The sequence below is a fragment of the Myripristis murdjan genome, chromosome 12 (genome assembly GCF_902150065.1).
Source record: "Myripristis murdjan chromosome 12, fMyrMur1.1, whole genome shotgun sequence".
NCBI classification, from domain to species: domain Eukaryota; kingdom Metazoa; phylum Chordata; class Actinopteri; order Holocentriformes; family Holocentridae; genus Myripristis; species Myripristis murdjan.
The window spans coordinates 13,114,476-13,141,138 of record NC_043991.1 but is presented as its reverse complement, the minus strand read 5'-3'; the positions used below and the strand labels follow the sequence as shown (position 1 = coordinate 13,141,138).

Here is a 26,663-nt window from a genome sequence, read left to right as displayed (position 1 = left end):
ATACATGTGGGTGTTTTCTGTTTCTGATACTCACTAAAGGAATTCAAATGGAAGCAAGAGACAGACTTCAGATTTCTATCCATACAGTGAGGGGTTATTGTGGCTGCATCCTAATTCATCTTGATTAGGAAGCAACTCAGCCAAACAAGCTCTTAACTTCTGAATTTTCATGTGGGGCAACACACACTTTTTTGGAGGACACACCATGAAAGACCACTACATGAGCGACACATTATGGCGCTTTGCTGTGGTGTTGTAGGCCCTGATTGGCTCACGTCGAGTGAGAAAGGACAGACCTGGTCCATTTCCTGGGTTCAGTCAGGAAACGTATAAAGAAAGAAGGCACAATACCTCACTGAATAGCACATGACCCCAAAATGGTGCAGAGTGTAATAAGTGAGAAATAAGAACTACTAACACTGGAAAATACACCAAACACACCAGTCTGCATTATGTAAAGTGTGTTTTGTTATGTAGTTGAATCTCTGTCCTGTAAAAGTTCAAACAGCAGAGGTATAGCAGTTATTTCAATGCTCCTCCTGCTGACTTCAATATTAGAGGCACCAAAGTGTGGCATCAGTGCAAATTTGGACCGCTGTGTGTGTGCCCCAGTATGTGTTTCAACAATCATCACATACGGTCAACATAAAAGCCAATTCGGTTCAACTTTCAACATCTAATGAGATCCACAAACAAAGAGCCAAAGTGGAAGTGGAATGGATTTTTTAAAATGCTAAAAATAATGGCCAAAAATGTTGAACAGATCTATGAGATAGGCTACATTTTGTTCCAGTACACCTTAATTTATGTTGATCTTTTAGTTATTTTTAATATCATACGTTTTTTTAAAAAGAAAAAAAAACATTGTAAGTGTATATTTACAAGCCACCAGATAGCTATGGCTGACTGTTGTGGTCCTGCTTCTGAAACAAGTCAAGCATTTCACTATAGCAACAGCAGATGTAGAACGTAACTGAACGATGAAAATCTACAATGTTGATCTTATCTAATGCATTTTGTTTCATGGAACAAAATGTGGTGTGGCAAGTAAGGCTCTGTGTAGCACAGACTTTGTTTAAGATGTTCATTTGCAAATCCCAATCATGTTCTCCACAGGGATTTTGGACTACAGACAGAATGGCAGAAACGTAGATCTTACAAAATCACACCCAACTTCAGCTCTCTGTTATGCTGAAATCTCACAAGTCGCTGATCACTTGGACGAGATTCATCAAATCTATGTCTTACAGTTACAGCACTTTGTCACTGGCTGTGTAGGTATTAGTCAGCCCGCTCTATAAAGATCATTAAGAAATGACACCAGTCCTCTGCCAAAGGTTCAGACAAGGTGGAGGAAAACAAAATGGGACCGCTGTCTGGCACAAAATGCTCGTTAGATTCCATTAAGATGACAGACACAAGTGTCCTCTGCATGATTCTTTGTCTGTCTCTCTTCCTCCCTCTCTCTCCTGTCTTCTGTCCGTCTCCATCCCTGCATATCTTTGCCATGGAGCGTGCTGGACAGCTGTCCATGAAACTGAAAGAGAGACCCACCCCCCCACACACCTCCAGCTCCCTCTTTTCTGTTTCCCTTGGATGCCCTCTGTCACTCTCCTACATCTTTTTTTCTCTTCTTCGTCATGCTCTGTCCCCTTTCTCTATCTTACAGCTCCCTCCTGCTGTCTGCCTCTGAACCTTGAGCTCTCTGCTGCCACCTCCGTCTGTTTCACCTCTCCTCCACCCTCTATCTTTCTCTCTTTCTCTGTCTCTCTCTATCCCTCCTTATCTTCAAGTCTTCACTCGTCTCCTCTAATTATGTAATCCCCCTCTACAACTGTTCACCTCCCCTTTTTGGATCAGATGAGGCCAGATAGTTTGCGGCAACGTCAGAGTTGTAGTGTGATTTTTTTTTATTGCATTTATTATTCACACCCACCAACAGAACTGGAGATTAGTGCAGTTTGAAAGCACTCAACTTTAAAATATTCATACTAGAAGAGAATGAGATGGTTGGATCAGTCATGTTGAGGTGATTTCTGCTTTTGTCCCTTTCCCACTCTGTGTGTGTGTGTGTGTGTGTGTGTGTGTGTGTGTGTGTGTGTGTGTGTGTGTGTGTGCATTCATCTGAGTGAATCGGGTGTGAGCTCCATTGTAACGGTGGACTGCGACAGCACAAGCCTAAGAGACAGTTCACCCTTTTATTCTCTCTGTGCCAGCAAAATCAAATTAAATTAAATTCAGAACATATATCAAAGCAACTCTTTCCTTGCAGAATTCTGCAAACATATGAGAGCCACATTGCAATAACACACCATCCACACAATAACACTCACTGCACAACAGGAAGCCCCATCAATATTTTCTGCATCACTTCTTATGTTGTGTAGCTAATACTTTTGGGTGTGTACCTAATTATGAAAACAGTGTTTATTGTGTGTGTGTGTGTGTGTGTGTGTGTGTGTGTGTCCCTGTGTGACAGCAGTGCATGATGGGAAACTTTTGGGAGCAATATCTGGATTGTCCCAGGCGAGATAATGTCAGTTAGACCCCCAGGCTCTTTGGATACACAAACACACACACACACACTAACAAATTCAAAGCACACACATGCACAAAGGACCATCATTCACTTTCTCAGTCTTTTCTTTGACACCCATCCCGTATTCTCCATCTTTCTCTCTACTTCTCACAGCAGACTTTGTCCCATTTGTGTTTGCCGACATATTGGCAGCAAAGGTAGAGAGATAAGTGTCCCTGTGCGAGGGAAAAAAAAAAAAGGCAGGGAGAGGTTGAGCGAGAGTAAGTGATGGTGAGAAAGACAGCAGTAAAACAGAGGGAGGAAACAAAGAGTGAGAGAAAGAACTAGGCAGGGGGGAGAGTGTGATGTTGAAAAAGATAACGATAGAGACAGAAACAGTTACTGCACAGAGAGAGAGAGAGAGAGAGAGAGAGAGAGGAAAGCAAGGTTATCGAGTGTCACGTGTCGACCATAGACGTAAGAAGGACAGACAGATCTCTTTCTCTGCCTCAGGGACTAGTGGTCTTTATTACATTAACCAACACTACACTACTGCTGACTGCTGCTTTGCCTTGCTGCTCTGCTCTCGCTGCTTTCTGCTGTGGGATCCAAACTTCCCTCTTTCTAAGCCTGTCCTGAAAATGGATTTGGTGGTTTGACGTCACACGCAGAATTTAATCCAACACCCATAATTTTCATTTTCTCTGCAGTGCATTTCATGGTGAGCTGCCACTGGAATTCAAGGAAACTTGAAGTTTATTGGCTCATCAATAGCACAGAATGGGTTTAAGGGAACTGGAAAATGCCTCGTTTTTTGTATGTTACTCACTGGAACAGCTCTCAGTCACACAGCCATCTGTTCTACTTTTAATATCTGTTTTTCTCCTATTTATTGTTCTAATATAACTCTTACCGTCACTCAAATACACACTCACTCACACACACACACATACATACATATATTTCCACAGGGGCTTTACTAACCTTTTAAGCCAACATGAAGGTGTCCATGCATCTTGGTTCTGAAACACATAATTGACGGTTTGATTAGGTCTTCTGTAGCCCAAGGCGATGGCTTAAGGACAGGCCCTAATGCCTCAGTGCCTTGTTTATACCTCCCTAGATGTTTAATGTGCTCTGAATTTATCTTGAATCACACACCTGAAATTTGAATCATACATACTCACCAAAACAAAAATATTTCGTAAAAAAAAAAAAAAAAACGCACATCAGAGATTAAGCTGATGGAGAGAGCAATAAACTTCAGTTAGTCTAAGCCGATTGTCATTGATAATGTCCATGGTTGAATTTAGATCAATTAGGGTCTGGCAGATGTGCAGAATCATGGTTGACCCCAGGGCTTAAGGAAAACAATCCAATTTTCCTCAACAACCCTAATACCATTAGGCTGGATAGAGAGAGACAACTCACAAGGGAGGGGTCTCTTAAAAAGCAGTGAGAGCAATGAGACCGGGAAAGAGAGAGAGAAAGAGAGAGCAGTAGCTCAGAGGAGAGAAGTAATACCCACAAGGACTCAGAAGCAGAGAAAATTAAACAGTGGAAAGTTGGCAATTTTCAAAAAAAAAAAAAAAAAAAAAAATCAAGAACTTCTCAGAAAATGAGGTAATGAGAGGAGTGAAAACTTTGGAAGAGGAGGAAAAAACATCTTTTACTGACTGCAGTAAGAGAAATATCTTCTGTGGCCAGACAGGAGAACAGAGCTGACAAAGCAAACAAGAGCAAGAGGTCGAGAACAAGAGGCGCAGGTTATACAACAATGTAACAGCAGCACAGGGGATAATCTCCTTCAAATCATCCTGAAGTGAACTCCTTAAGAGAGTGGAAGAAGACTGACAGGCATAGAGACAGAGACACACAGACGCTACCAGACAATCAACACACATAGGCCACGGACGCAACTACTAGCAGTTGAAACTTTATCAAGACGATCCACCATCCGGGCTATGAGGATCCTGAACAAGAACCTTCGCTTTCAGGACGTCACCATCATGTACTTCACTGCCCTGGCCACTCTAGTGGTCATCCTGGTGGCTTCGTACCAGGCACCTGCCACCGCCATCGACCTTTCCAACCCTTCCTCAAAATCCTCCAGCCCGCTCCCTTATCTTCCCATGCCTTTCCGTGTGCCCCTTGACCCACGTGGGGAGCTCCAGCTGGCATGGAACATCAGCTACGCCAACCAGGAGATTTTCATCGAGCTCAAGGTTGCAGAAATCAGACACGGTGTGGTTCTGGGAATGTCCGACCGCGGGGAGCTGACCAACGCTGATCTGGTGGTGCTGTGGGACAATGGAACCAAGAGCTATTTTGGGGTAAGCAGCTCAAGGATGCATTTTATCTATACAATCAATTATCCATGCAAAGCAAAAATATTACTAACTGAAGACATAGCGTCAGAATAGTCAAGGTCGATGGACAAGGGCGAGAAAATCAAATGCCTGTCTCTCTCATTCCCTACCTCACCGTCTTTGTCTTTTTTTTCTGTTTCAAAAAGTATAAAAGAATTTGAAATATGACAGCCCTTAAGGAGTGGAGATTTCCCTTTTTCTCAGTGTTCTTCATGTTTCCGTGGTCCCCGAGGCACAAGACTGGTGTTTTTGCATGAGCAGCTGGCAGCTTTGTTCAGGATCTCATAGCCACAAAGGATGTTATCTGCTCCTGATAACTGGGAATCACTCAGACTGGACTAATAGCTGAAATTCATCAGAGAATCATTAGCACGCATTAGCATAGCAAAATTGAATTCAGCACTGATAAAGACATGTGAAATGCCTCCTTTTTGGTCTAGAAGTAAATAAGCCATTTTTTTGCCAAATGGAATCCATCACAGAATTGGAGTTTAACATATTGCTGTGATTTCTTTTGAAGTAAAATGCTAGTTGTTTTGCAGAAACTGTATAATGGACAGTAAACTCTGACATAGGCTGGTTAGCCACCACTCAACATGTTGATCAGATTTGATCAGCATGCTGATCAAAAGGCCTATTTAAATTTTTGCTTGTTTGTTCAGTATTTTCTGTATTAGCATTTATGTGGCATCGCCAGTGAGTTTTTTTACTTGAATATTCTAGACTCCTGACTTGATTAGCTATGATGTTGGAGCTATGATACTAGAATAAGCTGTCTTATTTTGCCAAAGGCATAAATGGGTTAATATCTTGAATTCAATGTCAATTCTGAGCCTCATCCTCCTCTGACAAATGTCTTCATCCACTGCTTTTCCCTCATAAGATGCACTTTGATATGTTCAAAGGCAAAGGGTGTGAGCAGAACACATGGTTCCTCTGCATAATTTATCACATGTTCACCTGTGTAGAGTGATGTCATACTTCTCTAGTCATGTCATCAGTATGAGGATGTAGGACTTGTATCTACAAGGAACCTTCGGGTTTCCAAAAGCTGAAAGGTCAACCTGTTTTTCACACTATCAGGATTTACACTGTGATCCTCAGCCTTTAGCACTGGGGCCACAGTGGCCACACCCAGGACTGCTACTTAACACAGACTTAGAGCTGTTAACATGTGATTTATTATGCTTCACCTCAGCCTGGTTACATGCAGATAAAAGATGTGCAGTTAAATAACAGTATAAACCCTGATGCTGCAGCACCCAAATTGGAGCAGATGAAATAGTCTAATATGAAATAGTTGAGTCCTCCTTTGAAAAAAATACTATTGTTAGTTAAGAGAGAGGCTCTATAAAAATTGTTTCACCGGGACTTATGTAATATTTCAGGCCAGTTTGACTGTTTCTCTTCTGGATTTTTGCTTGATTCATGTGTATCTTTTATTGTTTTACATCTTCCATATGACTCACCCTATGAACAAAATTTACATTTTACCTTATATAATGATTGATTAGTTTGAAACCTCAGGTACCTTAGAGGATGAAGAAGCAGAGAACTCCCACTTGCCTCCTATTTTCAAGTGCCTTGGGTTTCAGAACAAAGTGCAGCAGGGGGGAAATTACAGACTATAGCCTGCTGTCTGTATGATCTATCAGTATGCAGTGCCCGACACACCTCCAAAGGGCAACTTCATCAGGTACCCAAACCGCCTCAACCAGCTCCTCTCAATGCAGAGGAGTAACGGCTGCATGAAGAGGTCCTCTTGGATTGGTGAACTCCTCACCCTATCACACAAAATGAGATCAGATCAGCCACAGAGGAGAAGCCTCATCTCGGTTACTTGTACCTGCAATTTTATTCTTTCAGTCTTCCAGTCACTACCCAAGCTTTGTGACTAAAGCTGATGCAACAATATTGTCACCAGACTCGAGAATATCTGTGCCTTAACATCCTATTTTTGAATTTTACAAACAGGAGAGGGAACAAGGCACACACTTCATGCCTCCGTTGCCCATCTTTAGTGTGCTTGACATAATCCCAAGACTGAGAACATAGCTGTTGTGTACAGCCACAAAATGTTTCAGCACCACATAGTCCCACAATACCTACCACACGATACTGCAGGTTATACAGTTGTAAGCTTTTTATAAAGCAAAAAACAGAGCTAAAAGAAAAGAACAGAAAAGAAAACACTGGGGAGTGCATGTATGGTTTTTGAGTAATCAGAGTAAGGTAATATATGTGAACCTGCTGCCTGTTTTCCAACCATAGCCCAGTTACTCACATTAATGTAGTTTCTTGTGCACATGTAAATGTAGTAATTGTATTTGCTGAAGACAACCCGTGACAAGAACAGAAGTCAGACAACAACATTCAATTCAGCCTCAGGCTGAGGAGGCCATTTCTCCAAATCACACTCCTTCATGGATCCCAGTCACTGCCAATGTGGAACAAAATCCCTTGGTTCCAGAGCCAGTGCTGCGTGTCAAGGTGAACCCAACTATTATCCAGGTGGCGCCTCTCAACCTCATGCACCAACTCAGGTTCCTTCCCCACAAGAAAGATTATTTTCCACTTTGCCAGGCCAGTTTCCATGGCGAGGGCCTACGACATCTAAATCCAGTCCATGTCTGCCCACCACACAGCAGACAATACATCCAACCCCTGCTTTCACCTTACAGGTGGCAAGCCGACGAGGTGATGGCCCCACATTGCTAATTCAGCTGCCATAGCTGAAGACTTTCTGGAGCCCAGTTACCTCTGATTGGAGGGAAGTTTTTGAACATTTTCGCCTGCACATTTCTCTTTCAAATTTAATACTGATGCCACTTTCACACATATATTTTAATTTCAACCCTTATTTTGTAAACAAACAGCTAAAACTGTGGCGCACATTAAATACATAGCAGGCAGTTATGTGAGTAATTATACCTGATAAATTTCTGAGTAGAATCACTCTACCATGTCTCTGAGACAGAAGTTATACCTACTGCCATGTACATTTGGCTGGTCTGTTATCTTGGCAACAAAAGAGTTAAGATCGGGGAAAATCACAACAGCATATAACTGTACGGCAGGTTATCACAAGTGGCTAACAACATAGCCATTATCAATGTGTATTTTATTTATTTCTTTAGTTTTATTACACCAGTTGTGTTCAAATAATGAAAAATGTGTAGTATTTTTTCTTTGGTCATAAAGCAAACATAAATTATTTCTAAGGCAAAAGAGTAATTTTTTTCCCCTATATATGAACAACTGTTTTATCCTCATAAAATGCACACATAAATATAACAAAGACAGATGACAACATGACTACTTGTTAAAGGAGGTTTCATAGGGGAACAAAGTTAAGGATGAGACTGAGGAGGGATAAAACCCCTCAGCTTCATGCCAAGACTAATAACTCATAGAATTGATGTCACACTTTTAGATGCCCATCTTGAATTTTATGTTATTATTATTATTAAATGTACACAAAAACAGAAACAACCGAACAAAATGCCCTTACGCTGGGTTACGATGGGATAAAAGAAATGACCTCCTGAGGCATTTCTATGTTACATTCTTTTGCAAACTGAGTGGCATTCATCATTCTTTACCACATCATAACAAGGTGAGGTGCCCTTGCATTTGAAACTGCACAGCCTGCCTTAACATCCTGAGTTAAAATTTATATTTTAGGATTGTAACAGATTGGTCACAGTAGTAGTGGTGTTGCATGCATACGGTATGTGATGGAAGTGGGTTTATGCAAGGAGAGAAGCAAGCACATTCATAGGACTGACAAGTTGACTTCCATCTTACTTTGTTTGTTTGTTGTTGTCTTTGTTCTTCTTCTTCTTTTTTGTACTTCACTCAATTTTAACAGTTTCTTCTGACTTACACAGCTGGAAAACAGAGATAAAAGCACAGGAGAGAAATCTCTGCTGTGATTCAGTCCCAGGCCAAAGGGGGCATGTGGGGTAAAATGCTGTATCTCATGATGTCATATGTACTTCTATAGGCAGTAACATTGCGAACCACGAGGACAAGGAAATGCTATTTGCTGTTGTCATCGTGTTATATACCGGTGTCTCTGTGCATTGTTTTTATATGCTGCTGCCGATGATTCAAATCTCACAAAAAAATCACCTCAGGCAATAATAAATTATTTAATCACTCTGCAAATGCAGCTTGAGGAATCAAGGAGGCTGATGCTGGTGGAGAAACTGAATGTTTATTTGTTTGTTTTGTATGTTTTTCTGTCTCAGTTCTGATTTGTTTCTTTGTCTTGTCTGGTATTGCTTTAACCCACTTGTGGTTAGCCAAGTACACAACTGACAATGAAGTAGGCCTATGTAATAAATATTTCTGGGCCTAAAATGGAGTGCAGCTCCTGCAGCCTGTCAAAATATAGCAAAAAGGTCTCAATGATTTTTTGTAAATATTGGATTTTCTCTTACCAAAGATCTGCATGATACTGGTGGATCTCCATCTGGATTTATCAAAACTCGCTTTCCTACAATTTGTAGTTTTGAGCCGCCCACTTGTGTAATATTATAACAAAGTTGAATGATTCAGCTGGAGGTCATGATGCAATATGAAGCAGCTTGATAAAGTAAATCTGACATGATAAAGGATTTCTGACTTTCTCTTTTCTCTCTCTCACTCTCTCTCTCTCACTCTCTCTCTCTCTATGTCCCTTTTTATTGATGTTACTGAAATTGTACAGTAGAATATGATTAAGACTGGGTGGGGACTTGGCATAACCCCTCTGGGTTTCCTTCCGCTGCTGCGTATGTTGTTTTGGATTTATTTTAACTGAAGTCATATTTTCACTTAACTAGGCACAGCTTCTCTTTGGTTCATCTAAAATTCGTTAATGAGATGAAGGGATAAAACAGTGGCTCAGTACTTTAATCTTTAACAGAATGCAAATAGAAACAAATTTGTTTATGAGGAGCCAGCCACTATTACGTCACAGCCGGTATCCAATGCCACATTTTGATTGACTGAGCAGCATCTCTGGACATGTATCACTCAGCTGTGTTTGTAACTACGCTGATACAAAGTAACAGTTGACCTATCAAACTGTAGCATGCTCACGGCTTCCTGAACAAACTAAAAGATAAAAAGCTGAAACTTGTCCACCTTTTCACATGGATGTCTGGGGGGGAACAGAGGATTTGTCCTGTGCTGACCGCTCATCCCCTGGGGGCTTTCAAAGGGTCATGACAGCAACAGGCCAGAGACACTTTCAGCTTTTTATCTTTTTTTTTTATTGTAGGAAAACAATATTTTGATGTTGTTGGCTGCCCTGAAACCAGAGGGCAGGGATGAAGAAAAGTCAGAAAAACAGCCCTCAAATACAACTTCAAAAAATACTGCAAACATCCTTTAAATATCTGCCACTTCAACACTTGTAGTTGCTGTTCTCTTTTATTTGAACATCTTCGTAAAATACACATACTTACAACCAATATAAAACATGGTATCTGCGTCCAAAGTGCGAGTTTTACACAGATATAGCCTGTTTGCACTTATTAGTATTAAAATATTAAAAGGAACACAGCTTGAGTGCCAGTGGTGATGCCTGTACAGCTCATGTTGGAAGATGACAGCACAAGTCTTGAACTCCTATGGTTGTGTGCATATTATAAAAAGAGAAAATAGAAGAATTTGTACCTCATTGAGAAAGTGTGTCTGACTGCCCCGACTTTACACCTCTCCATTATCCCACATTCAAATAAGGGCTATAGTGATGATAAGTCCAGAAAATGCTTACTCCAATATAAGGGATTTATGAATCTTCCATCTCTGCATTCAGTTTCCTCTGTAGTGAGCTGTCTGAACAGAGGGAGCCTGAGTTGCCTCATAGGCTAACAATAAACTCCTCCACACTATCACCTCAACCAGCGATCTCCATTTATAGCTTGACCCAGCTGTCCTGTTAAGCTCCTAACCACATCCATCGCTACCTCCTCTCCCCCCGCATCCCAGCCTCATTCCCTCTCCCGTTTCTCTCTCTGCCCCTGTATTCCAAAATCAGACCATCAGCACATAGCCGTTTATATTCTTGAAAGTATTTTCTTGTTTAATCAATCTTTTTTTTTTTCTTTTTTTTTTTTGTCTTTGTGAGCCGCTCTGTCTTGTTTTATCAAGGCAACCCTCAGTCCTTCGTTCTCCGTCTCTTTGTTCCATCTGCCTCTCTTCCCACAGGGAAAAATTATTAGCAGCAAGAAGGTCACTGCTTTGGTGCAGAAACCTCTGCACACACACACACACACACACACACACACACACACACACACACACACACAGATAAACTGCCACTGTTTTATTCATCCTATATTTGTGATTTCTCTCTTTTGCTCTCTCTCTCTCTCTCTCTCTCTCTCTCTCTCTCTCTCTCTCTCACTCTCTCTGTCAGTGATTCTAGCTGTAGTAGAAAGTGAAACTGCAAAGGTTCAGAAGTAAACTATTGTACTCTTCACAAGCTTATACAAAAATACACACCATAAATACCCATATTTTTGGCATCTCTTTTTTTTTTTTTTTTTTTAAATCTGTGCTTTATGGATCTTTGCGCTCAGTGCAGAGCAAAGGGGCAGAGAGGGAGAGAAATAAAGAGAAGGGAAGCAGATATTAGGTGTGTTTTTTTTTTTTTTATGGACAGATATAAATGTGACAAGCGAAACAGAAGTGCATAGACCCAGCTGTTGCGGTGCCTCTTGGCAGAGGAGTTGAGTCATGCATTATGGGTTGGGAGCACTACAGCAGATTACCAATTATTTGCTATTAACTGAAACCTCCAAAGTTTTGCATTATGAAGTTGATTTCAAAAGAGTCATTTATTGCAGTCAGTGGGGTTTGATTTTAATGGAATTATTATCGGCATTCATGATAAATTACAATTTGCAGTTGTGTGAAATAACAACCATGTCCATAATTTGTCAAACGAAGAACAATGGCCGCATTCTCTTCCTCAGGCTGCTGACATTTACTTGACCACTGACATTTCAGCACAAAGCTCTCTTCAGGGTGGCAGGACAGTTTAACAATGCCAACAGCCTTTCCTCCTTCAAACACGTTTCTGCATAATACAGCTACCGGCCAGTTATTTCTTCAAAAGTATACATGATTTGATAATTGTGGATTGTTTTTTTAAGCACATTATTCTGTGCATGGTCACCCGGCTGCCCTGAGGGTGAATATGGTCAGCAAAGGTTAAATTGGCCTTCACACCTAATGTGCTCAGTTTTAACAAATTGATGGTGGAGGAGTTGTTTTCTCTCATGTTTCCTTCAAATTACAGGATAAGGGTTTTCAAATATTGTCCCACTTCAAATGTACTAAGTAAAACTGCTAAATTATGAAGTTTCATATTAATTTGTGTGTGTACATGTGTGTTTGTATTCCTCACTAGGATGCGTGGAGTGACAGTGAGGGCCGTGTGTCATTGGACAGCCAACAGGACTACCAGTTGATTGAGGCTAAACAGACACCTGAGGGCTTTTACCTGCTCTTCAAAAGACCGTTCAGTACCTGTGATCCCAGAGACTACATCATAGAGGTGTGGAAAGATTTCAACTATTGATTACCTTTTTTTTTTCTGTGAGTTTATGTGCTTGCAAAAAAGAAAAGGGTGTGCTGTATATGATCTAGAGATAGAGAAAGTGTCTATATTTCTGCCTGTGTGAATATGAGTGTAAATGTGAGTGTGCACAGGTACACATGCATGCCCGTGTGTGTGTGCGTCTGTGTACTTATGATACTTTAATTTCTGTCTTTGGTTCACACATGCCATTAAAATGACATTATGTATTCATGGTGATTGTTTCATGTGACGTCATTACATTTATCTAACCGAACTGCTACTGAAGTGTGCTTATAAATTATGTCTCTGTGGTTTCCATGGAACCACATCAGACCTCTGAGTTTCAATGCCGATCACCATGACAACATTATGAAAAGTTCCATGGTGGTCACGTTAAGCAGCCCAGTCAAATAACCTCCAAAGGTGTTGATTTGAAATGTACATTCTGTCATTCGAGAAAGCTGCCCGCAGAAGAGCTCCGCTAGACTGCATATAGCCGACGTTTTGTAATCTCTGCCTCTATAGGCGCCAATTTTCTGCGCTGTCTGAGGAAATGAAATGTTGCCCTTTTACATTCAAGTGGTCTTCCTTTTCACATTTTCCATTTACCTTTTTGACCTTTTGGAAGCCGCTTTTCTCACTTATCGCTTGTGCCTACAATACATCAAAAATCCTTTCTTGTCTAATTGGTCAGGAGGGCACTGTGCATGTCATCTATGGATTGCTGGATCGACCAATCACCTCGCTGGAGCAGCTGAACCTGTCCCGAATCCAGACAGGGGTGCAGAGAGTGTTGATGCTGCGCCCTGATGCTCCGTCAGCCTCCCTGCCCCCAGATGTACAGATACTGGAGGTCCTGGCACCAGATGTCATCATACCAAGCCAAGAGACAACCTACTGGTGCTTCATCCAGCAGCTGCCTGAGAACATGCCCAAGAACCATATTGTTATGGTATAAAAGCCCCTGAGTGTAGAAACACTTAACATGTAGCATTTGCAGAGGATAGATGTTCTCGAAGTTGATAATCTATTATATGTTTTTGTTTGCCAGCTTCCCCAAAACAACACATCAGATAAATTAATAAAGTAATGTGAAAATTAAAACATATAAGCACATCAGATGTGTTTGTTGTGCTAATTTGCATTTAATAGTAAGCACAATCACATTCAAATTTGAAATACTATACTGTATATCAGCACGACTGTGATTCAGTCATATATAATTGCAGCCATGCTAATACTCAGTAAAACACTTCAAGTGTAGGATTAGTTTTATACAGTTCACAAATAATGCGATAAGCAACAACAAATTCTGATTTATTATTTAATCCATTTTTGGATCCGGCTATACAAATACCTCTGTCAGAGTTCAAGCTTCAACTGATTTGAACATAAACGATTTCCCAACTGCAAGCAGCTTGACGGGTGGCTGTATTCATTCAAGGCACGTGGTATTTTCCCAGAAAGCTTTCTTTAAGGCAGCACTTTCTAACCTTCATCCTAACTATAGCCCTAACCATCACTTCAGTGTGGGAGGCATCGCTGCCTTACAATCAACAGTTGGGGCAAAAAATGCAGAAAGCACTTTGCCTTCTTCTGACAACCACTGATAATTTAACTCCAGTTATTTTTAGAAACGTGTCCATCTTTGTGCTGTCGCAGTGTGAACTATTTTATTATGTAGATCACAGTTGTTAATGTAATTAACATTTATTATAGAGTGATACATAATAGTAAAATGTCAGAGTGCTGTTATACTGTATATCACCACCCATGAAATGCCCCTTGTTCGATCAAATGACTCCACCAGAACTAACTATTGTATAAAAAATTATATGACATGATAGAATATGATATGGTGTTATAGTGCGATACAGTATGATTCAATTCAAAGATGCTCTATCAACATATCTGGCTGAGGGAATAGTGCTAAATTGTTTACGTGTATCAGTGCGATGTATAACAATCATAAGAACATAAAAACAGTACAGGTACGTAATTATTTCGTCTATCTGATTCATTGCTCACTGTGTCTCCCACAGTATGAGTCAGTGGTAACGGCAGGTAACGAGGCCATCGTGCACCACATGGAAGTGTTTGAGTGTTCTCCGGATATCAGCAACGTTCCACAGTACAGCGGCTCCTGTGATGACAAGATGAAACCCGGCAAGCTGAACTACTGCCGCCATGTGCTGGCTGCATGGGCCATGGGTGCTGAGGTGTGGAAGTGAGACACGTGCAAACACATACACACAATCACACACACATTAAGAGTGACAGAGATACACTGTACATCTACAGTAAGGCTGGGCGATATAGCCAAAAAAAAAAAAAATCTTTTTTTTTTTTTTTTTTTTTTTCAAGCTTAAAACAATTGATAATTTTGGTCCAGATTTTTCTTGTTTTTCACTACTACAAACTGATGGGAATCTTTGCAGGCATAATCATGCGACTGCTGATTTCGTGCATGTGTTTCTGGGCATGCATGCTCGATGTGAGCGTGCACATTCATGTGAGCTGTGTGAATTGGGGCTTATTAGACAGAGCACTCAGCGGCTGTTATAACATACACAGCACATATCTCAATTATACACTTCAGCTGGTTTTTTTGCATCAATTTAAAATATAAATTCAAACTAATCAGTTTAATAGATTATCGTCCAGCCCTAATGTACAGATACGGATTCAAAGACACATGCAAGGGAGTGGAATAAAGAGTGGGAATAAGGCTTTGTTTTAGTCCACTGTTTAACCAACAGCTGAAAACCTTGTTAAGATGATCTGACATGCAAGACAGGTTTATCAAGAACAAGACAGTTCGCACATAGAAAGCAGATTAATATGCAAATATTTAAAATATTCAAATATTTGAATGCACACACACACACACACACACACACGCTCACTCACTCACACAAACCACATATGCGTGTACATCAGTATGCAGAGGGATGTATACAGCAGAACAAAGGTTTCATCATGGCTGACAATCCAGTTCATCCCACTAATAAGCCAGTCAACTAGCTAGCCAGACGGCCCACTGCAGTGTGTCAGCTAAATAATCATCAGCCACTCATCCAGCTAATTAGTCAGTCAGGGAATCAGCCAATTTATGAAGCAGTCAACCAGCTAGCAAACTAATCAGTCAGTCAGCAGCTTGCAAACTCAGCCACCAACCAGCCAGCTGACCATGCAAGTGAGCAGCCAGCCTATTAGTCGTATAAAGCAAAGAAGACAGGGTGCACTTGTCACCGTATTTCTCTGCTCTGCTCGCCGTGCATCACAGCCAGCCCAGCCCCTCTCTGATTGGATTATCTGCCAGCCAAACAAAAACAAGCAGGATGCCTTCTGTGAGCTGTGAGCTGTGAAGACAAGATTAGGTGGGAAATATTCAGGCCTCTTTCATCACCTCTTAATAGTGTTGTTTTATTCTCCCCGGCACCACATCTGAAGGGAAATGTGGCCTTACAAAAAAAAAAAAAAAAAAAAACAGAGGAGAGAGAAAGTGAGAGGGAAAAGTAAAAGGGATTGAGATGAGGGGAGGGTTTGTTGGAAGAGGGTAGGAACAGGAATTTTGTCAGAATTGTCAGAGAGAGTCACCATGAGTCTCTAAGGATTAAACTGACATGAAAACAATATTAAATTTAAAAAAAAAAAAAAAAAACTTCCTGTATCATGTATCGCCAGAAGTGGTTTAAGAAGGCTCTGCTCTCGGGGATAGGTGAAGACAATGATGATAATAAAATCAAGATTCCTTGATAATAGTGTGGGTTTTTTGGGGGGCAGCAATGGTTCAAGAATTAGCTTTTGCTGCAACAGGCAGATTCAGAGATTAGACTCTTAGATTCAAACATCAGAACTGCAAAACAGACAGAAAATTCACCACACCAACAGAATCAGAATGGTGGGCCCATATCACGCTACACCAGAGTCTACAATCTCCTCAGCTGAGAAACTAGTCTTGCAAAACAGATATATGGCTCCCATAATTTCCCATAACGCTTCTGTCTACCCGTTGCCTGCCGGACAAAAGGCTACTTAGAAACATTCACAAGGGGTCACGGTCCAAAATGTTTGAAGAGCTGGTTTGGGCTGCAAAGTCAACAGTTATATAGTTAATGACTCTATGAAACAAAATTCACTTACCTAACTTTTGACCTGTGCACAAGAAAAAAAAAAAAAAAACACAATTTATGCATCTATTGTGAGGATGAAAAAAAAAAAAAAAAACATATATATTGTGGGTTACGATGTATTATAAAAGTTCCAAAAGGACACATAAAGGTCATGATTGTCTGTCCAAGAGAAATGTCACTTATTTGTGGAGACTTAAAGGCACCTAGTCGATGAATCAGAATGATGAATTTTATGTGTGCGCCCACATGTGTGTGTGTGTGTGTGTGTGTGTGTGTGTGTGTGTGTGTGTGTGTGTGTGTGTGTGCGCGCAAATGTGTGTACAGGCATTTTACTACCCACCTGATGCAGGGTTGCCTATGGGTGGACCAGACTCCTCACGGTTCCTTCGACTGGAGGTCCATTACCACAACCCCCTCCTTCTGTCTGGTATACAGACACACACACACACACACACACACACACACACACACACACACACACACACACACACACCATGGATTCTCCTCACTTCTCCCCAGGAGGCCTGAGCCTTCCCCAGAGTCCCCTATTTAAACTACTGCAGATAAACACCTTTGATCTTGCCCAAACAGTCACGACAGACTTTTGCTGTCTCATCCTGATCATTGTCATTCTTCTCACTCGACTTCCTCTGTGTTTTTTCAAACGCCTTCCCGTATGCATACAGCCTCCCAGGTTTCTGCCTCTGTCTCCTTCCACTCTCCTCTCCTCTCTCCTGTTTTACTGCTGCTGCTCTTTGTTATGTTTGTGTCTATCAGTCCTGACCCTCCTTTACAAATCTGTTCTTTTTCTTGTCCATTTTTCTTTTCTGCCTCCTACGCTATTTCATTTACTATCTCTTAATTCTACCTTAACAGCCTCCGCACTTTTCACTGTCATCCCCTCCCTCGCTCTTTAGCCTCTCCCCCCACTTTCCTCAAAAATGCATTTTTTATTCAATCCACAAGTGCTATGAGTTTCTCAAATGCCACTTATAAATAACTGAATGGATAGAACAGATGCTTCCATGCAAATTACAATGTAGAGTTACAACATTGCCCAAAGACCCTTATAAAAGTATCGTCAGTATGATAATTTTAACAGTGAGTGAAACGTGTGAGGTTGATGTGCTAAAATGGCAAAGACATAGTTTGCATGGATATTTTCCATGGCAACAGCTCCAAAGAATAGAACTTTTATAGACTTTTATCACCAGTGTTTTGATCCAGGCTTTCAATTGGCAGGATATAGACAAGACTGTATGTGTTACTGAAGGAAATATTTGACTGATTACACATCCAGTTCAGCTGTAGTCCATTTCAATTCACATTCTGGTCTGTGCATGCTAAGAATTCAAATTGACAGTATTCCATAGCCTGGTTAGTGCGAAAATGTTCTGCCTATCAAGAATTTTTATGGGTCTAGCATCAAAATGTTTCAATTCCAGGATATTAATATAACATAATATTCTCCTTACAGGCCGGCGTGACTCCTCAGGGATACGCTTGTATTACACACCCAGTCTGAGGCGCTACGATGCAGGGATCATGGAGCTCGGCCTCGTCTATACTCCAATTATGGCCGTCCCACCGAAACAGCCCAACTTCTACCTTACAGGGTACTGCACCTCCAAGTGCACCCAAACCGTATGTATACTCTAAGTACTTATATAAATACAAGTACTATAAACATTTCTATAAGTGGTGGCTCTAAGTACTTGAGTCTAAGAACTTGAACTTGAACTTAAACTATGGTTTTGAGGAACAATGGTCTGTAAGAAGAAAAAAAAAAGGTTCTGTAATCATAATTGTGGCTGTCTCTCAGATGTTTTTATGTTGAGATTCAGCCCCAGGAGAAGAGATCAAGGTCTTATTTAGACCGTGAGCTGAAAGACAAACAAAGCTTTGCTGAAAACTGCACACACAGACGTTAAGCTGATCTGTACACACTCAAACGCACCCAGACTATACCTGCTCATATAATATAGATACATAACGCAAATACAGTTATCAATCACTAGATAGATAGATAGATGGATAGATAGATTTACCCAAACTGGCAAATTCTTATGTTACAGCAGCATCAATAGAAACATAAAATAGAGTTAAATAGAACAGAATAAATGCAGAAGTATATAATAAAGACAATAAAGACTAAATATATACAATAAAGACAATAAAGACTAAAAATATACAATAAAGACTAACCTAAGAATATGAGATATGAAATGTGAAATATACAGATGGTAATAAATATGAAATATACAGATGGTACTGAAGTATACAGATGGTTGTAATAGATAAAAAGAGTTAGCATGAAGTTAGCACTATTATTAATCAGGATATGAAAGACCATCAGCATAAATTTGGTTTATTTTAATTATCTATCTCAGTTTCCAAATTAAGAGCAGAGTTGACTCTGATGACTTAAGAAACACTTATATCCCATACTAACCCATATTTCATACAGTGGCTTCCGGTATTAAATCCTCTGATGATTGCATCTATATGTATAAAAATGTTTTATACACAGCAGATATGTCTATACCTATATCTATATCTATATCTATTTATATATTCGTTATTAAATCACCCACTCTTGTCTCCCTCTCTCCTTGCTTTTTCTCTCCCTCCAGGCCTTGCCTCCAAAAGGCATTTTTATCTTTGCATCCCAGCTGCACACCCACCTGGCAGGACGAGGGGTAAGGACGGTTCTGGTGAGAGAAGGCAGAGAGGTGGAGGTCGTGCAGGAGGACCCGCACTTCAGCACACACTACCAGGTGACTGATAGCAGGGCTCGGTTTGCCCAAGGCAACTTAACATTGAGATCCTGGTCCTTTGTATTATGCTATGCTGGACATGCCATTGTGCTTCGTGTCACACTAAGCTGTGTGCCGCTGGGACAAAGATGATCTCCCTAATATACCATGAAGATCATCTTTTACTGCTTGGGTTCTTTGTCGTGGCAATATTGTCACAAAGATCATCTTTGTCCCAGTGGCAAACAGCTCAGTGTGACATCAAGTGGACTACAGCAGAATATCCAGCACAGGGCTGCACAAAGATGGGGACCTCACTGATAGGTTTCTGTGGAAACAAAGCCAGAGTTGGCTGTCAAAAAAAATCACCATACCCTTTTACTCTTCAAAATGGCAATTCACAAACCAATGGGTCACATCACACATCCAAGTCTTTCATGATGTCATAAACGAGAGAGTAGCCTGTTATTACTGTGAAGAGGAGCATAAACTAAGCTGGCATTGGCTGCCGAATGCCGCCGTGCCTGAAGGTAGCACCAGCTCCAGAAGGGGCCGCTGGGGATAAACGACACTAAACCTGAATGAATGGCATGAAACAAAAACAGTGCTTTATAGTAACTTTAGGAAGAATACCCATTCATGCAGGTCCACGGTTTATATGTGCTCAAATCCTGGCACATGAACCCGTGGATTTGCCCGCTTGTGTTACTACTGTGATCACAGGCATTATGATCACTTACTAGGGCATCTGGGGCTATTGTGAGTTAATTGTGCCCTTGATTATTTTATTGTGCATCTGGCTGATCTGGACCGGAGCCAAGTCCAGACACAATATGGCAGAAAGGCATACCACTACCGCATTGGCACCTGCGTTCGCTACAAAGGGCCATTCAACAAAACCTATGTTCAGCGGGTTGAGCTGGCATGAAACCAATCTACAAGCTCATGCTGAATGGGTTCAATATTCAGGAGTTTGCACTGGGAGTATTTGGATAGGGCAGAGCAGATGTTTGCAGACAGCCTGAACCTCAACTATTTCCATCATGAGTTCAGTGTACCTGCTGTGTGATCGTGCATGAGCCAGAGATAAAGCTTTCTTCCGACCAAATGGTTTCTTCAGCTGCCTTTTCACTGTACACAACATACAAACTCTTTTTCTATGGCCTGTCAGCGCCCCAATACGAGGAGCTCCAGGGTATTCCAATGCATACATTTTCCTGTCCGACCACTGCTCTGTATCCACTGAAAATTTTCCACCTGACCGACCAAATTTACTCTGACACCTGTCAAACTGTGACGAAACAATGTTGTTTTTGGAAGCGAGTTGGAGAAGAATGACAGAAATAATCAAGCAAAATGAAAAAGTGAACACATTACAAAGTTGTTACTGACTGACTTGAACAATTAAGGTTCATGTGTAGCCTAATGCTGTGTTACATACTGAATGATCCTGGAATAAAAATGTGTTTTGTTTTTTTCATTAAAACCATTCGCATTTGCGATAATGGAGCTATAATGGTTAAGGTCAGGATGAGTCCCTTTATTTTTCCATTTTTCCATTTTGTTTGCTCCAGTTTCCTCCCATAGCACAAAGACATGAAGGTCTATCCCACACTTGATATTTGAGTTTAAATAAAAGAGGTTTCCCCAAATTTGACTTATGGTTTTGATGTGCATTTTGTTCTAATTTTCTATCAAAAGTATGCAGAATTGAGTAAATGAGGGTGCTGAGAGTTGTTCTTCATAACATTTAATTCCTAAAATTCAAAATCCTGACCAAGTTTTAGTCTTTACTGCAGTTGTAAAGTAAGTTAAGTATACACTTCAGTTCTTTGAGAGGAGAAATTGTTTGGAATTTAAATCATTCTCAGGTGCAAAAAAAGGTCACAGGAATGTTCAGATAATAATGATCCATTAGGGTATAATATAATATAAGACAAAGAATACACTTTAAGTATTCGTGATGGTGTTGAGTGGAGTCTGATTGTCTGCAATCATCTGTTCCAAGAACCAGACAAAAGATTTATTTCTGTAAAGCAGGCTGATGTTATTCAACTATTCTCCACTCGTTCTTGAGAAATTTGCTGAACTTTCTTCATTCTTCAGGAAATTACAGGCTGCTGGCCCTCTATCATAAAACAATCACTGTTATGTGAGTCAGAAAATTAGGCCTGATCTCCAGATATGACGTATTGTTCCTTCCATTCACAGTTAAATTACCTCCCATCAGGTAAACGCTGAAACTGAGACACAACAAAGTTAACATTCTTCGGAGTCAGCAGCTGACATCTGTTATGTTTTGTTTATGCTCAGTGTCCTCAGGCAGGTAGACAGATACAAACAGCTCCTCCCAGCACCCCACACACACACACACACACACACACACACACACACACACACACACACACACACACAGAGAGAGAGAACAGACATCTGTTAGACTACCTGATAAAATCTCCAGCTGCTGTTGACAGTAGACTAATCTGAGTGTCCCTGTGTGTCCTTGTTTTAAGCTCCACAGTCTCATTACGCATATGAGCACTTTACTGAAAGATTTTCAGCAAAGCTAATGTGCCTTATACACACCAAATTACTGTGAATGTCGCCTTTAAGAAAAACATCAAGCGCAATCAGTGTTTTATCTATCTGCATTTGAAGAAAATCCACAAAAAGCTTCCAACTATACACAAATTAACATCAAGGAGGGAACTTTTTCTTTTGTCCTTAACAAGTCCATCTTGATTTCTGAACATAAACAACTCTATCCTCAAGCTGCATAGATCAGACTATTTTTATACCATGCAAAACAGGAATACTGAAAGTCACTTTGTTGATGGACTTCAAATGAACCTGGTACAGAAAGCATTATCCATAATCTGATTTGTTGACATAACTAAGACCGGATATGAATCCTACACATATTCCTGAGTTCTTAGTTTTGTCAATATTTGTGGGTGGATTTTAACTTCACAGGAGTTTCATTTGCACTTTGACTTTTTCTCTCCTAAGACCATTTTACTTCCTTATTTTTCCATTTTATTTAATTTTGTTTGTCGCTTTTTTCCTCCTTTCTTTTAAATGTCCTTTTATGCCTTATGCAAAACACCCTGAATTGTTGTTGGGTATGAAATATGCCTAACAAATAAACTTGCTTTGGATTTTCCCTCTAACAGACAGTATCTGTTTTCTGTGTTCTTTCTTACAGACGATCCGAATCCTGCACAAAATGGTGAATGTATTACCTGTAAGTGTAAAGATCATTTGTCTGTGACTTGTGTTTTAAAGGAATACTCCAACATTTTGGGCAAATATTTTTTTTCTGTCTTACCCAGACTGAGACAAGATGTTCAATACCATTTTCACGTCTGTACATCCAGTAGTTTGGTTCCTGTGGGTAGCATTTTGTGTTAACTTAACATAAAGACTTGAAGACTATGGAAATCATTAGCCTGGCTCAGTCAAAGTGAAAAAATAAACCTTACAGCAACTCCGAAGCTGTCTTATTTAGACAGCGTAAATACATGTCTTGGATTTTTTTTTTTTTTTTCATTTGTTAAAAAAATGAGGGCCGTTTTAGGAGACATTAAACGGTGGAAGTGTAACTGCTGAACATATTTATTATTCCATCAATTGCAGTCATCCGAGTGCTGACGATATAGGAGGATCCATCACAAATGAACTTCTCCTCCAACAGCTTTCTTTTTTTTTAAATTTCATTTCTCAAGTCTGAAGTTGGAAAAAGGGTTATTTCACACAAAACGTTGCGAGATTCGTTTGAGGTTATAGCACAGTGACAAAGGGATTATGGATAGTTGCATCATATCATGTGTTTTGATAAAAGAAAATACAAGGAATACAAGGAATACAAGGAAGTTTATTCGTCATTATACAACAGGTTGTATAACGAAATTAAAATGTGGTTCCCTCTTAACTGATTCATTAAACATGGCATTTCTCACATCATCAGCACATTTGTGTAGTCTACAAGGTCGATGTGGTTCTCCTGGGTAGCAGCATCTTTGAACATCTGCCAGTCTGTCCATTCAAAACAGTCCTGTAGAGCTGCTGAAGCCTCATCTGTCCACACCCTCACAAATATCATGGACAATGACTCCAACATAATATGGTTATTAATTTCTTACGTGCAATGACTTGCATGGTTTTTGTGGGTGTGTGGCGAGTTTATATTCAGTCAAGAACAGATGTTTTACTGGACTGCTTTAGTTTAGCTAATAATACATGGAAAATGTTTGGAAATGGCACCCAAATAAGATTTTCGTCCTAAGCGAGTTATACGACAGTTTTAGCTCACTGCTGTTGTACGTATTGTTAAACGCTGCATTAGAGTGGAAGCTGGAGACAGACTGTAAAATCAGCACCATCATGATAGGACTTGCCTGGGAGACAGTCGAGACAAAACCACAGCAGATGAGCTCCACAAAATAACATTCTGTTCAACAGCACACTGGCCATTGGCTCTCTTATATAAGACATTTTCTCTCCGTAACCTTAAATTATCCTGTGTTCTATCCCGTTGTTAAATTTAGTAAGATGTACTCTGTGTTAACTGCTGGTGTGTGTGCATGCGTCTGTGTGTGTGTGCCCAACAGGGTGACGTCCTCATAACCAAGTGTACCTATGACACAGAAGATAGGAACAAACCCACAGTGGTAAGCAGCACAAGAAAATTTTGTTATCGCACCTGAATTCACCTCGAGTGCTGTGAATAAGAAAGACGATAACCCCGAGTGTTGCCTTCTCTCCCAATCTCTCTCCTTCCTCTGCCGCCATTTCTCTGTCCACTCAAACTATTTTTCATCCTCTCATCTTACCTCCATCTCTCACTCCCTTCATCCTGTTAATCCCTCCACCTCTCCTCTACAAATACCTACATCTCTTTACTCCTTGCCTTCCTCCCCCTCTCCCTCTTGTCTCCAGGGGGGGTTTGGTATCATGGAGGAGATGTGTGTGAACTACATACACTACTACCCGCGCACTCAACTGGAGCTGTGCAAGAGCCATGTAGACATAGGATACCTGCAGAAGTACTTCAGCTTCATTAACAGGTAACACACACACACATACACATACACACATACACACAAATACACATCCGTCTCTCTCCCTCTGCTCATCCCACTTGTCCTTCATTCTCCGTTTTCATTTTCTGTCACTCTCTCTCTCACCTGTGTGACTAAGCACTTCTCCTCTCCGCCTCAGTCTCTTGCACTCTTCATTCCTCTCACGTTCAAGAGTGGGGATTTTTTTTTTTTTTTTAATCTCAAAAACCAGGAGCTTTGTCTTTTAAAGTACAACTGTGAACTTCTTAAACACCAATATTAAAGGCTGCTTTCCATCCTTTTTGCAATTTCTCTCTCCCTCGCTCCTTCCCTTTACTTTTTTCATCTTCCCCTCATCCCACCCCCCTCCCATTCCCCCTCCAGGTTTCAGGGAAGTGACCAGTGTGTGTGTGGTGAGGTGAGTGTGACGGAGCAGTACTCTCAGCTCCAGTGGGACTCATTCACCGCAGAGGTCCTGGACTCGCTCTACAATACAGCGCCCATCTCCATGCACTGCAACCAGTCAACTGCACGCCTCTTTCCTGTGAGTCCACACACACACACGCACACACATGCACACACACCTGCATTGGCATGAGTTCAAAAGCAAACTGTTGAATTGGACTCAGGATAACACAGGTAACACTTTATAATAATCATCAATAATAAATGGTAAATTGATAGTTAATTATACATTAGTTTATAGTTATTTTACTGTTAAACAATGAAATGATAATTAATAATTCAGTGCAGTAAAAAGTGCAATTTTTTGCTTGAAATGTAGTGCAGGAAAAGTCTAAAGTGGCACAAAACAGAAATACTCGAGTAAAGCACCATAAATGGCAGTGTTTGAGTAAATGTACTTAGTTACTTTCTTTCTCTGTGTGTAGCCCCACTCATGCTATTTTTGTGTTGTACTGGGTTTGTCAGTGGTGTGTGTTATAGTGTGAACATTTTGTGTGTCTGTCTGTAGCGTCACTAATGAATTAACTAGGAATTTACCATTTATTTACGATATGGCTATTATAAAATGTTTCATGATGCCTTGATCTATAGGAAGAGTATGAACAATTCAATCATTCAAAATTGTTCAATGGTTCACGCCAAGATTTCTTTTGCCACATCAAAATCCAAATGACTGCAGTGATGAATGTTGTACAATACAAAAGTCCTCGCTGTAGTTTAGCATTGTGATCAAAATTAAAATAAATAAATAAATAGATAGATAAATATTATGTGGAGGAAATGTGGTGAATCATGTCTCACCAAGTCAAGTCAAGCATCCATAGTTTGTTGAACCAGGGATGCAGAAAACTGTTACACTGCCACTGACATGCACCTCAGATGAACGTACTTCTATGCAAAAGAGACAAACACAAGCTCAAATGTCGACAAACATCACGTGTTTCTCCAGGGAGAGTGGGACAAACAGCCTCTGCCGGTGGTCACCTCCGTTCTCCAAAGACCCCGTTACCCCTGTGAGGGAGGTCAACTCCCCGTTAGCCAGCCCATGAACCCCTCCCTCACCCTGGTCCAGCCTGAGCCAGGAGTCTGACCCCAAACCCAAACCAAGAGAGAACATCGACAACCCAGGACGATTTTAGGAAACTTGTTTGAACTTGTTTGAAGAAAATCACCTTTGTCAAATCTGTGCTGGGGGGTTGATTTTTCCTCCTATGTAGCTTTCTAGTATTATTATATGCATATTTAAACATCCAAACTATGTCTTGCTATTAGTACATTAAAGTGAATGATATTCCTATTCATAGGGTAATATTTTTAAGCAGTCAAGATAGGAATTATTGTTGACAGTAAGAGAACAGATGTGCAGGCATGTGCAGCAACTGAGAAAAAAAATCTGAATGAATGACAGTGTGCTACATGAACAAAAAATATTGTGAAACAACACTGGTGGCTGTATTGTTACTAAAACTCCCCATCTCTACTGTAAAATTCAATCAGTCAGTCGGCATGGCCTCATCACTTTGTGTTGGCTGTTTTCTGCTTTGTTACTCACAATACTGTCAATAAATGCTAAATAAAAATCACTCCAAAAAAGATGGCCATGACGTTATTGGTGGACGGTTTCACTCTTGACTTACAGTAGCATTACTTAACACACACACGCACGCACACACACATAGAGCAAACACAGCCAATACATATAAATCCTCTCCATGCATCCAACTTAATTTTTCATTCATCCCTTTCATTGCTTGCCACTTTCTGTCTCTCCTTGCTGTAT

General features: G+C 40.5%; 1 protein-coding gene across 1 annotated transcript; it reads left to right on the top strand.

Moving 5' to 3' along the window:
- The first annotated feature begins 4,482 nt into the window (after positions 1 to 4,482).
- Positions 4,483 to 26,254, top strand: dbh (dopamine beta-hydroxylase (dopamine beta-monooxygenase)). The gene is made up of 12 exons (XM_030065559.1): positions 4,483 to 4,851; positions 12,296 to 12,442; positions 13,161 to 13,418; positions 14,509 to 14,685; positions 16,927 to 17,029; positions 18,080 to 18,246; positions 19,236 to 19,379; positions 22,564 to 22,602; positions 23,969 to 24,028; positions 24,297 to 24,424; positions 24,803 to 24,962; positions 25,833 to 26,254. The coding sequence occupies exons 1-12, from the start codon at positions 4,483 to 4,485 to the stop codon at positions 25,971 to 25,973; spliced, it is 1,893 nt and encodes a 630-aa protein (XP_029921419.1). The 3' UTR covers positions 25,974 to 26,254.
- Positions 26,255 to 26,663: the final 409 nt, after the last annotated feature.